General features: G+C 48.0%; 1 protein-coding gene across 1 annotated transcript in view; it reads left to right on the plus strand.

Moving 5' to 3' along the window:
• CUL4B (cullin 4B) overlaps nucleotides 1-13,285 on the plus strand; it is a 938,104-nt gene that overhangs the window by 122,328 nt on the left and 802,491 nt on the right. The window contains exon 4 of the mRNA XM_086918515.1: nucleotides 2,977-3,080. Within this exon, the coding sequence (XP_086774641.1) occupies nucleotides 2,977-3,080 (104 nt within the window). The remainder of the gene's footprint in view (nucleotides 1-2,976; nucleotides 3,081-13,285) is intronic.

Raw genomic sequence — 13,285 nt, forward strand, 5'->3', positions numbered from 1 at the left:
AGTATAGTTTATTTATTTGCGAATTGCTGCTTGCACTAGCCTTTCACAAAAAGATTTATCGTTTGCACTTTATTTGCATATTTGCACACAAAATTCTCACACAGGGGTCTCATTTGTCTAAGATAATGGGGGCATTTTTTCTCTTTTCTTTAGCACTTAGTCACTTTATCATGACATCAGCAGGCATGACAGTAGAAACTGGGGTAAAGGGTTTGTTCATATGATGTGAAATATGACAATACACCTATTAAGACAAATGACAAATTATATTCATGCAGGATTTTTTTCAAAACTGATTAAATTCTGTCTGTATTTTACAGAAACATTTATATAATTATGTAAAATAGGTCATTTGCTTTGGGATATACGCCATTTTCTAAAGAATTAAGGGCCAGATGTATCAAGATTCCGTTTTGCGAATCCCAAATAAAGATTTTTTGCGAATCGCTATTTAGAATTCGCAAAACGGTATGTATGTACAAAATCGCTATTTTCTAGCGATTCCTTATTATTCTTTATTTGCGAATTCGCAATTTGCGAATTCGCAAATAAAGAATAATTTCCAATGCATTCCTATGGGCCAGGAGTGCAATAATTCTCAAATTGCGAATTCGCAATTTGCTAATCACAATTTGAGAATTATTTCAAGGGTGCAGGGGTGTCTCAAAGACACCCAGCTGCACCCCTGAAATCTACATGTGTGTGCATGTGGCACACATACATGCCCTATGGGCATGTATGTGTGTGACATGCCACCCTCACAAATGCCAAATAGGGCATTTTTAAAAGAAATCGCAAATTACCACCAACTACAAGTTGGTGGTAATTTGTGATTTCTAAACACAAAATCGCAATTTCAAAATGTTTTTTACATATTTAAGGAATCGCAAAATTTGCAATTCCTTAAATTGCGATTTTTTTCATACATACTAGAAAATGCAAAAAGGCCGTTTGCGAGTCGCAACGGCCGAAATTCTGCGAATTTCGGCCTTTGCGAGTCGCAAAAGCCTTGATACATCTGGCACTAAATTTACATGCATTTAAGCTGTGATTTAAAATATTGTCTAATACTATAAGACTTACTTTATGTTCTAGAAATTCATTTACTGGCATTTAAGCTGTAATTTGTATATATTATGACAGAGTATGTCTTTTGTGTCTATGCTGAGTCTTGCAGTATTTTGCACTTTAAAAAGGAGACACTGCCGCCCATGCGCTGTTGAGTGAACAAGGCTGATTGCTTCCGGCCGAAACGCCTCATGGCGACAGGGTGGTAGCACAATAAAAACCACTGAAACTTATTTGGGTCTGCACTTGCCTTTCTTCGCGTGCCAAGGGGAGTTGCAAGCGTGTTAATATATGTATATGTGTGTGTATGTATAGGTATGTGTGTGTGTGTGTATATGTATGTGTGTGTGTTTGTATAGGTGTGTGTGTGTATATATGTGTGTATATGTATGTGTATGTGTGTGTGTGTGTGTATAGGTGTGTGTTTTTAGACACTTTAAATACTCCCCAGTATTCTCTCCCATTCTTTGTCCTCTATCTCATGGCCTATGCTACTCTCTCATCTTTCTCTGGGTTTGTCTAGAACCCTCATAACCATTCTGTCAAGTGCCTTAATGAGCCGTCTAACCATGGATCTACCTTCCCTATTGTCAGAAGGTGTTTGAGAAATACATGCTGAGGTGGTTCGGCTATCCTGGCACCGCATAGTGCCTCAAATGTTCATCTCTGCACGCCATAGTTCAGACATTGACCTCCTTCCAGCCATAATTGTCAGTAAATGTCTCCAGGAAGATAATTTCCCAATTGGCATAACAATCTCTCACAGTGAGTATTCTCTCGTTTGTCTGCCATGTTAATTACCTTGCAGTGAAAATATTAATGGTCTCCTTCTGCGAGAAGCCAGTCGAGGGGCAATGCCAAAGCATGTAATGGTTGTGTAGAGACCCTTGCACGCATCATTTTCATTATTTCATTGCTACTGAAAGTAGCTCCACATTCATCCCGTCAAGCCACCTCTCCATCTACTGCAGTTGGATTACCAGGTAATCTATCTCTAGGTCAGGAATGCTAACGTTCTCTTCAATAATTATGCATTTGTTTCTCCATGGCCACTTTGTCCACCTCGTCCCATATTTATTCTTTAAGCAGAGTGTATAACAGTCAAACATTTAATATGGACTGATACTGGAAGGTTAATGAAGTTTAGTAGTATTGGCTGAGCCACCTCCTTGGCAAGAATGAACTTTGCCATAAGCGGGAGGATGAGGGAGCTCCAACATGTCACCGATCCCTTTAAGGCCTAGGTTCCATCGGTTGATGATACATATTTACGCCCAAATATTTAAAGGCATGAAGAGCCTGCTGCATTCCTAGCCCAACTAGGCCCGGTTACTGCCATACCACTGTCTCACCACAGTCAGAGGTTCAATAGCAAAAAGAAGGGGTGAATAATATATAGAATATTGTTGAGATACATACCATCTTGTCTTTACCCAGGCCACTGAATTGGATGCTAATGCCCTAATCTGTTTAATCCAACCCACCTCCAAATTTATCCTGTTTCTAGCTGCCTCTGGATTTCCATATATGCCTAATTATTGTGTTTCTCCTTTGAATTTAGTGTTTTGTTAAATATACTTGTTAAATGATTTTATTTTCACATAGCTTAAAGAATGAGAAGCACTAAATAGTGCACCATATGTTTTGGGCACTTCTATTGTGATAAGGAACGTAAAGTTCAAGTTAAGTAAAACAATTGCATGGATTAATGTTTCTGTTTGTCTGATACATGCCAAGGGCCCTCTTGACACCCCAAGCGTTTTTACAGGTACAAAGGGACTGTTTCATTATGACTTTGTTTTCTGGATTTTTCCTGAAAGCTTCTTGGTAGTATTATAAACCGCTTCTAAGGAAAATCTATGGGACTGATAATTCCATTGTTAATATTTACTCTTTTTTTTTCTTTAGGCAGTAGAAAATCTCTGTTCCTACAAGATTTCTGCAAATCTCTACAAACAGTTGCGGCAAATTTGTGAAGACCACATTAAAGCACAAATTCATCAGTTCAGAGAATATCCTTTTTTAAGATCAAAATCTGTGATGGTTTCAAAGTATGTTAAAATAATTGAAATAGACCTCATAGCGTACTGAAATCTTTTAATTTGCATGTGAAAGGCCTTTAAATTGTGTACTCTAGCTTTGCAGTAAGTACCTTGGAGATCCCCAAACGTGCCCCTTATTAGTATTGTTATATTAAAGGGGTTGACTTGAACTGGAACCCAGGAGCAGGAGCAGCATGTATTTGAATTTGCAATGTCATTAATTTAATGGAAAAGGAGCAGGCATGTATATTCTTAAATAATAAAAACTTGTGGTATTAAATTTTTTTAGGTGTAATATTTTTGGGAGGCATGTGTGCTGTAGATACACATGCTTTTCATACTCCTGCCATCTAGTGTTTGGTCCGGATGTTTGCAAGTTGTTTTTCTTCGAAGGTAAGGTGACTCCTCCTTTCAGTGATAGTGCACATGGTCATCCACTGCATTGTTGGATTGTTTTTTCCGCCATCTGGTTCGGACGTGTATTGCTACGCTCTGGTTCAAAAGCACTCGGCGGTTCCCCTCGACATGCAATCCTGTCTACCCATGACTGTATTGTTTCCTTGCACATTTCCCACCTCTCTGCTTATTGTTTCGAAATCTACTTTTTGATTGGAAAAATTCGTGGACAACCTTCGGGCCTAACCGCGTCGGGTCAGCTCTCCGTCAATGGAACGGACACCATTCAAATTCTGCCCTCAGTGACACATGAAATATCCACGCACTGACTCACACAAAGTGTGTAACTTGTGCTGGTCTCCAGAGCACAAAGAAGTAAACTGTGACACTTGCACATCGTTCTGATCGAAGAAAACTGTTTGCGATTCTCTGGCTCGACTTTGGGAGATGCAGCATCCAAGACACGCCGGACATATTCGGTGAAGAATCCGGTCAAGAAGATGTTGGTGCATCGGCGGCAGAGGAGGGAGAAGCCATCTCCTTGCAAGGCTCAGTCTCAGAGCTCGAGATCAACCACTGCGTCAAAGAACTGCTGCATGGTCAAGGGGACGCGAGTACAGAAGACCCCTTACCCAACCAACTCACCAACAAAAAACATAAGGCTTCGGTATCTCCTCTGCCTTCTGGCCATGCTCTGCACCGAGACGATGATTCCGACGCCCTGCAAAAATCCTCATCTGAACAGAAGTCCTCCGGTACCAACCACAAATCCGGCTCGGAGCAGAAGCCTTCCTCATCAAAACAGCCTTTAGGGCTGAAATCTTCAGTACCAAAAGGCCAGCCCATGCCAGCACCGAAAACGCCTTCGCTGAAAACAAAGGATACCCCTTTGAATCCGAATCTAGACATTGTTCCACCGAACAAAGATCCCAAACAAAACGAAACTGTATATTAACCCTGAAATTGGCCGTATTCATCCTAAACTGCCTTAAAAACACAAACTTCCTGATGAGGACATTCATAATAAGATTCCTTTAAAAAGGAAGTCTGGCAACATGGCGACTGAGTAGGACATGCCTGCTCGTCGCTCTGATCTCGAGCCTGGGCCCAAGCCGCATTGTACAGCATAGCGGATTCCCTGACATCGCCCAGCACTCACCTTGATATGGGGACGACAGCGGGGGCAAAATCTGAAGGAGGTGCGGCACTGGTGTAAACGTCACGGCTGGTGTCCCGCCCGTGTCAGAGCTCCCTGCGGCTAACGGCCGGGCGGTTGGACGCCGTGAGCAGAGGCGCGTTTCTGCAGGGCTCCCCCCAGTGGCCCGGAGGGCCTGTGGCGTGACCCGTAGCGGTAGGAGGAAGCCGTGACCCACCTTGGGAGCTGTCACCACATAAGCGGGGTGTCTTCACCTGCGGAGTGAGAACATGCCGACCGGCGGGAGCTGCAGCTGAGCGAGCAGATCTCGCCGATTCCAACAGGTGAGACAACCGGCGGTCGCAGTGGCCTCCCAACACTTGCCACAGGCTGAAATCTGCTCCTGCCAGGGAGCTTGGGAGCTGAAGACATGCTGGACCCTTGAGCAACCCCCCCACCTCTTCCCCCCTTCCTACTTGGCAGCAAAGTGCCCTGATTTGGCCCAGTGGAGTGCTGGGCCGGAACACACCGGAGCGCGAGTCCCACCGCAACGAGTAGCCCAAAGTGAGGACCCGCTTATGCATGAGGAGGCCCGGGAGCTGATCAGGCTGGGAAGTGAAAGTGAGAACTGGCGCAGCGCTGCTGTTGAGTTTATAGGCCTGGAACCTAAGGGAGACTGCAAGGGGCACCCTTGTGAATCTGAAAAAGCGCCTGGCAGAGGGGCATTGAGAATCTGCTACAGCACTACCAGCAAGACAGGACGAGCCAGGGAGACTAGATATAGAGAGCAGAGCACCAAAGCATAGTTTCCCAGGTCTCTTGAAGTACCACTGATGGAGGAACCAAAGTACTGTTTGGGAACACGCCTGGCGCCCAGTTCTTCATCTTCACAGATCTCTGCCTCCCCTTGTCATCACAAGGAGGTAACCTTTTGCGATTGCTGCCACCAAATCCCGGAAAGACAGATCCGTGAAAGATCATCTTCTAAAGGCTGGTACGGGCGGACAGAAACGCCAGCAACACAAGTTGGCTTTATGATGCGACCCAGCTTGGATGATCATGAGGGCCTGGTCACAAGCAGCGTTCTGGAATCCCTCTTTGCAGACCTCTCAAGAGAATTTCACTCCATGATAAAAGACCGGACCATGGAGATCCGGGAGGTGCATAGAGACTTGGACTCGTTGGGCGAGAGTGTTGATGACCTGGAAAACCAAACGGCTGCATGCGACAACGAAATTACTCCGCTTCAGCAGGATGTCTTGAGTCGTCGAGACCAGCACTTGGACCTCCAAGACAAAGCAGAGGACCACGAGAACTGCTACCGGCGGAATGGTATCAGAATGCGGGCAGTTCCGCAGGGCTTGGAGGGGCAAGATATTGAGGCCTCTGCTGTGGAACTATTTCATAATATCCTGGGGGACTACCACCCCCCCGTCATCCTGACCTGCGTTCATGATTTTCAACTTAAAGAACGTATTCTGCGGGATGTTCGGACTAAGCATCCCATAGACTTTCGCTCCTGCCGGCCCTTCTGTTCGAGGCATGTGGGCTGCTGAATTCATATCTGTGCATAGGTCGCCACCTAGTGTTGGGTCCGGATGATTGCATTGTTGTCCTGGGAGAGTCTTCGAAGTATCACGAGATAGGTGGCTCCTCCCCTGGACTACAGTGCGCATGGGCATCCTCTCCATCCTCAGATTGTTTTTTTCTGCCATTGGGTTCGGATGTACTTTCTTAACTCCAGTTCGGAATCGATATAAAACACTTTTTCACAAGGCCAAAAGGCCTTCGGGCGTCGGTATTGTCTTTTTGTTCGGTGCCACGTACTTGTTCCGGTTCTTCGTGCTGGACGTCGAAGGCCACTTGCCTTTTTCGACACCAAAGGCCCCATCAACGATCGACGATGGAACGGAGCCCGTTCAAACGATGCCCCGTTTGCAACTCCTAAATACCCTCACATCGATGTGCACCCGGTGTGCAATAAATGCCTATCCCCGGACCACGACGAGGCCAGCTGCATGGCCTGGTCTTGTTTCGGGTCGAAGAAAACGCTTCGGCTTCGACGCGCCGCGAGACAGTCTGTGCAGAAAACAGCACACGACCCAGAGAACATCTTCGAGGCTGAAGACGACGAGGGCGTCTATGAAGAGGATCCTGAACAGCAGTCTGATCCTCTGTCGGAGCAGAACTCTAACTATGATGAGGACGAAGAAGAAGACTACGTCCATGATGAAGACGTCGTCGAGGTAGGAGACAACGCACAGGCCATCGGAGCTGTCGATGACGACTCGAGCGATGAGCAAGGCCCAACCGCAGTCGCGGGGGCCGATAATGACACTGTACTTTCAAAGGCTCAGGTCGAGGCATCGCCGGAAGGCCTTAGCCAAGATCTTCAACCACGTTCTATAGCCCAGCGTCAAGGCCCGGCTAAGAATATTTCTAAGGAGCCATCGGTCGATCAACCACAATCAGTGGTGAAATCGAAACCGAAACCGACACTCTAAATCGAAACCGAAACTGCTAAAGACAGTCCTCGGATCGACTACTTCGGATCCAATCAAATTGATTGGATCTGGGGTCTCAAGGGGGTGTCGGCCCGAAGATCGGGGCGCCGAAGCCTGTAACTAAGGTCAAGCACGTCACCCTGACGCCGTTGACTTCAAAAGATGGCGACGCTAACAAGGGACTCAATGCTCAGAAGACTCTCGATCCGAAGCTTCCAGCCTCCAAGCCACTGGTGGTCAAGGCCTTCGAGTCGAAGACCAAAATCGGCCCAAAAGAACATGTCAAGTCGAAGCAGAAGAGCGTGCCTGCTGCGCACCAAGAGCTCGAGTCGACGCAAGGCCACAAACAAACTAGTGATAAGACGAAGTCGGTCGGATCGAAGACGGCGCCACCCTCGAAGGTCAGTCCGTCTCCAATGCTTACGCCACCAATAAAGTACGGACTGCCCCCGACCGCACGACCTAAGGCGTTCGAGCCACAACAAAGCACCAACCCAGCCAAAAAGGTGTCGGTAGTCTCAAGAAATCAGCCCATAGAAGACAAACCGCATGCGTCAACAAGCGAGCGATAAATAAATACTAACCTTTGTCCTACTCTATACTTCTGCTATCATTCCAAATCCAAATAACTGACTAACCTATCCACCACTTAAAATGTATTTGCATGTTTCACTATACTAATTCAAAACTAATCCTCTGTGGGTCCCGGAGTAGCGTGCTACCCGCCGAAAAAGCGTTTCGACGCCTCGTCAGGGTTAGTAGTCGCTATATAAATGCAATTACAATACAATACAATAATCAGTCGAAACTATTCATCAACTCGGATTCTGGCAGACTCACTATAAAAGAAAGATCATTCCAGAAAATCCTATGGAGTCATACAAGATCCCACTCAAAAAGAAGAGGGACTCTGCTACCTCACCTGTTCTTTTTGAGCCTGTAGAGTCCTATGGACAGGATTACACCATTCTCCCACACGTACCACTGAGGATGTGGGAGAAGGATACAATGAGGAAGAATTTAATTGTCCTATTGACACAGATCAAGAGGAATCTCAACCCTGGACTGACCCTGTTGACCCAGGTGAACCACATACCACGCCTGACACTCAGTCCTATACAGTCAAAACCTCGCCTACTGAAGATACGGCTGCGTTTAACGCATTGATTGAAAGGGCAGCCAATAATCATGATGTAGAAATACACGCTGACCCGGTAGAGGAAGACTTTTTGTTTGACTTTTTCTCAACTTCAAAAAGATCAGTGAAGACTTTGCCTATGCTAAAGGGTGTCCTTAAACACGCTGGTGACATTTTCAAAGAAACCACAAGGGCAAGGGTTGTGAACCCAAGAATTGAACGGAAATACCGGCCTGCGTCTGTAGACCCTACGTATATCAAGGGCCAGCTCCCATTGGACACCTTAGTAGTGGCTAATGCTCGTACGAGAGCGAACTCTCAAACTAGTGGTGATGCTCCTCCTCCGGACAAAGAATCCAAAATCTTGGAAGCTTCTGGCAAACGAGTAGCAGCTAAAGAGGCGAATATTTGGAGAATCTCAAATACACAGGCCCTATTAGCCAGATATGATAGGGCTCATTACGACACGTTAGAGCAGCTACTACAACACCTTCCTGATGCTTATAAGGAGGGAGCAGAAATGCTAATACTGGAGGGGAAGCTGATTTCAAATGCATCCATTAAATGTGCGCTAGATACAGCAGACACAGCAGCTAGGGCCATCAACACAAGTGTGATGCTCAGAAGGCATGCCTGGCTACGCATCTCTGGTAAAATCGATTACCTATACTTAATTTGCTATCAATAATCAATAAGAATAACTCAGAAAAATAAGAGGCAAAATCCGGGATATTGAGGTTAACTCAAAAGGGTTTTATTCCTGTAAAAGGAATTGGGTTATTGGCTCGAGCCAAGGTGGCATAACCATTCCATCACCACACAGGTTCAGGAAGGGCAGACAGACCACATATTGTTTACAGAAGTACATATATATAGTCAATGCATTACAATGTATGAGCATGTAGTAGGCGTAACAACTGGAAAAGAAGAGATAAAACATGGAAACGTCATTAAAAAGGCGGTACAATGGGCGTGCATGAAGGCGTGTACTAGAAACGTCATTAATCATGAGGTCACAAAATGGGTGGATACATAAGAGAATCTTGCAATGTCAGCAGAAATTCATGGCAGAGATGCGCGCGCAGCAGATTGACGTGAATCTGACGTGTTACTGGAGGGTGAAGGGGACTTGACACTTAGCACTACAAGTGTAGACATAAGTCTGAGATGTCAGATCAACCTAATCCCAAATCATGTCTGATATCATATGTTTAAGGAACTGTAGTATCTGGAAGGGAAAAGGTCTCTCGGGCGGAGACTACTCTATACTGTCTGCATGTATGCGTCTACGTGTTGGCATGCAGAGTGAGGGGGCATGGGCCTACCATGGCAACGGAGTCTATGAATTACTTGCATGGAGACAGAAGAACCGGGCCCTCTGCTCCTGCAGCTGGAAGGATGTTTACTTGAGCTACGAGACAGGAATGTGTTTTCGAGGAGTGGAGCAGATAATTCGAAGGTTGAATACAGTCTTGGCAGGCAGAGGTTAGGCTATGCGCCGGAGCCGCGCAAGGAGTAAGGTGGGGGCCACTGGCACAGAGGTAGCTTGGGCTGAGGCCCTCGGAGTCAGAAAGCAGGAGAAAGGCTCGAAAAAGCTCGATGGCATGATCTGGGCCTACTTCGCCAGAGCTGAAAAACGTGTAAAGTGTACCACAAAAAGACGGTGGCACAGCATATATGGAAACTGAATATACATTCCGTTCATGGCGGATCTGAAAGAGGACATGTTAAAGATGGACGCAAATGTATTTGCGTCTCCGTAGCAGACACAGGAGGGAAATCACATGCACTGCAAGCTAGTACATGGAGACGGTGGGGTACTCGCTGGGGAACACTACTCGATCAAAAATTATATTTCCTCATTTCAAGCCAGAGATCCAAACAACTTTGCTCAATCAGCCGGTTAACCCTGACTTTCTATTTGGTCCAGATGTAGACACGACCCTAGAAAAAATTAAGAAAGACACTGAGACAGCCAAATCCATGGGGGCTGTGCAGTCACAACAGTTCAGGGGAGGTACCTTTCGTCGCTCCGGTAACAGGGGAGCCTCTAGAGGTCAAGCATCACAGCAAGCCCAATACAACAAAGGAGGCACACAGACCACCTATAACAAAAACAATAGGGGTGGATACCGTGGGAGCAGCACCAAAGGCAGAGGTTGAGGAAATAATAATGCCAGATCCTCCACCAATAATAAACAGCGACGTCTTGTCACTGCCCCCAGACCATATAACACCGGTCGGGGGAAGACTTCAGCAGTTCCTGCCACTCTGGGAAGGCATTACCACAGACAGGTGGGTAAGACAACTTATCCAATACGGCTATTGTCTAGAACTAACCTCCACCCCACCCAACATACCCCCAAGGCACCGTCCTATGTCCGCAGAGCACATGCACTTATTGCAGCAAGAAGTCATCTGCATGCTGCAAAAAGGGGCCATAGAACTCGTGTCTTTAGAACAACAGGGTACAGGGGTGTACTCACTGTACTTCTTAATTGTTTTTTTTTTTTTTTTTTTTAAATATATTTTTATTGCAGGAATCAGCAAAATGTTACAAATACGACCAGCATCATAAAACCAAGAAAATCAATGAACTGCATCCCACCCACCCCCCGCAGCATGTTTTCATACGTAAACATTCAGCCCACAACCCAAAGGTCAGGCGTCAAAATCCAGTGGGGGCTCAGCAGGAAAGCAAAGCTGGTCCGGATGATCCCCTGTCCGTCATCTGCTTTTCTAAACAAGCCCATAAAACCCAAAAGAAAATCCCTCCCACAAAACACTAAGTTCCAAAGTAATCCCTCCCCAACCCAACCCCGCCATCAGTGTATGGTAGCAGCCGCAGTAGGATTCATGAAAGGACCCAAGAGGAGAGCATCAGAGATAAAAATCGCAATCGCCTATCGGGACTCGGGGCGCGCCGCATTCTCGCTATCAGAGTCCCTGGGGGCGCAATAGTCCCTGAGGGCCTGCACTAGTGTCTCCCATTCTAGCGCAGCCTCCTGTGCCTTTTCGTTATGCTGTCTCCCAGCTAGTTGGTATCTCAGCGTGCTTTCTCCTGCCGCCCACTTCAAGAGTTCGCTGTGCCACCTGCTCCCAGTCGGACCAGCTCGTGCCTTCCAGTTCCTGGTCACCTCTCGCTTAGCCAAGAGAAGCCCCAAATCAATAAATTTACTGGAAATTTTGTTTTTAGGGGAATGTGGAAACCAATGCAAAAGTCCCACCGCAGCATCGACCGATAGGGGCCTCCCCGTCACCTCCGTCAGGGTCTTCCCCACTTCCACCCAGTAGGAGGACAAATCCGGGCAGGCCCACAGCATGTGGAGGAGGTCTGCCTCCGGCGCCGGGCATCTGGGGCAGGTTGCCGAGCTCGTGGCGAAGTACTGTTGGATTTTCGCCGGGGTCAGGTATGCCCGATGGAGTACATAATAGTAACCAACTGGAAACAGGCGTGGCGCGTCCCCTTCCAAGCCCGCCGCACGAGTTGAGACCAGGTCGTTTCCGGGATCTCCTTGCCTATGTTTGCCTCCCAACGGGCTCTCAAGGTCGTAAGGGGGGTCAGCCCTTCATTGATCAGTCTACCGTAGAGGCATGTGACCGCCTTCACCGTGCCCGCAGACATCATGACGTATTGGCACACCGGAGACATAGGAGGTTCCTCCTGTCCGCCTTTCCAGTGCGCCTGGATTGCTCGGACCAGAACCGAGTGCAATAGGAAGTCTCCGCGGGGAATCTCGAAGCGGTCAATGAGCTCCTGAAAGGGCAAGAGCACCCCAGCCTCATAAAGATCCCCTACCAACTGCAGCCCGCGTCCTCCCAGTCCGCCAACCGTGACCAATCACCGCCATGGGGCAAGGCCGTCAACATCCCTAAAGGTATTTCAGGCGCATACGGTATTCGCAATTGGCCCCGGGCGTGGGCTCGGTTCCAACACAGGCGAATGGTCTTCTCCTCCAGCGTCAGGTCTTGCAAGGCCAAACGTTGGCGTAGAGCTATGAAGGAGAGAACATGCCTGGCCATCCCCATACCTCTCCTGTCCTCCGGGCCCTGGAATTCCCTGGCAATCTCCTGGGTGAGGGTCTGGAGCTGCGCCGCCAGATAGTATTTCTCAAAGTCCGGCACCGCGAGCCCACCCTCGGCTTTCGGCCTCATCAGGGTTTTGAGGGCCACTCTTCGGCGGCCCAAGCCCCAGAGGAATCCGACTATCATTGACCGTAGGAGCCTAAATGTGGCCGGCGGGATCCAAACCGGTAGCGCCCGGAAATAATACAGTAACCGGGGGAGAGCCACCATTTTGAGGAGAACGCCCCGCCCCGCCATTGATAGCGGTAGCGTAGCCCAGAAGTCCATATTACCCCGCAGCGCTCGACTGCATCTGGTAATGTTTCCGTCCAGGAGGTCAGATGGTTCATGATAGATATACACTCCCAGGTACCTGAAGCAGTCAGGTTCCCATCTAATCTCTCCATTGAGGGCCGGGCTAGGGGTGCCTCTGCGAACCGGGAAAAGGCATGTCTTAGCCCAATTCACCCGGAGGCCCGAGACCTCCCCAAACGCCGTGAGCGCCGTCGCGGCTCCACGTAGGGCTACAACTGGGTCCTCAAGGAAGAGCAACAGGTCGTCGGCATATAGCGAAATGTGGTGCGGGCCCGAAGGTGTCCAGAAGCCATTGTAATGAGCCCCCGATCGGAGTAGCAGTGCAAGAGGCTCCACCGCGAAGAGAAGTGGGGATAACGAGCAGCCCTGTCTCGTGCCTCTTTCCACCGGGTACTGTGAGGGAATTAACGGACCCGCTCGAACCCTGGCCGACACGGAGGTATACAATACCGCGGTCCATCTGATGAAACCCTCGCCGAGGCCGAACCGCCGCAACACAGCGTGCAGGTAGTCCCATTCCAGGCTATCAAATGCCTTCTCTAAATCTACCGATAGGACCACCGGGCACGGAGCATCTACAAGCGGTTCACCCAGCAAGCGGAACAACCTACGGATGTTCATT

Source organism: Lissotriton vulgaris, chromosome 4_1 (genome assembly GCF_964263255.1).
Source record: "Lissotriton vulgaris chromosome 4_1, aLisVul1.2, whole genome shotgun sequence".
Lineage (NCBI taxonomy): Eukaryota > Metazoa > Chordata > Amphibia > Caudata > Salamandridae > Lissotriton > Lissotriton vulgaris.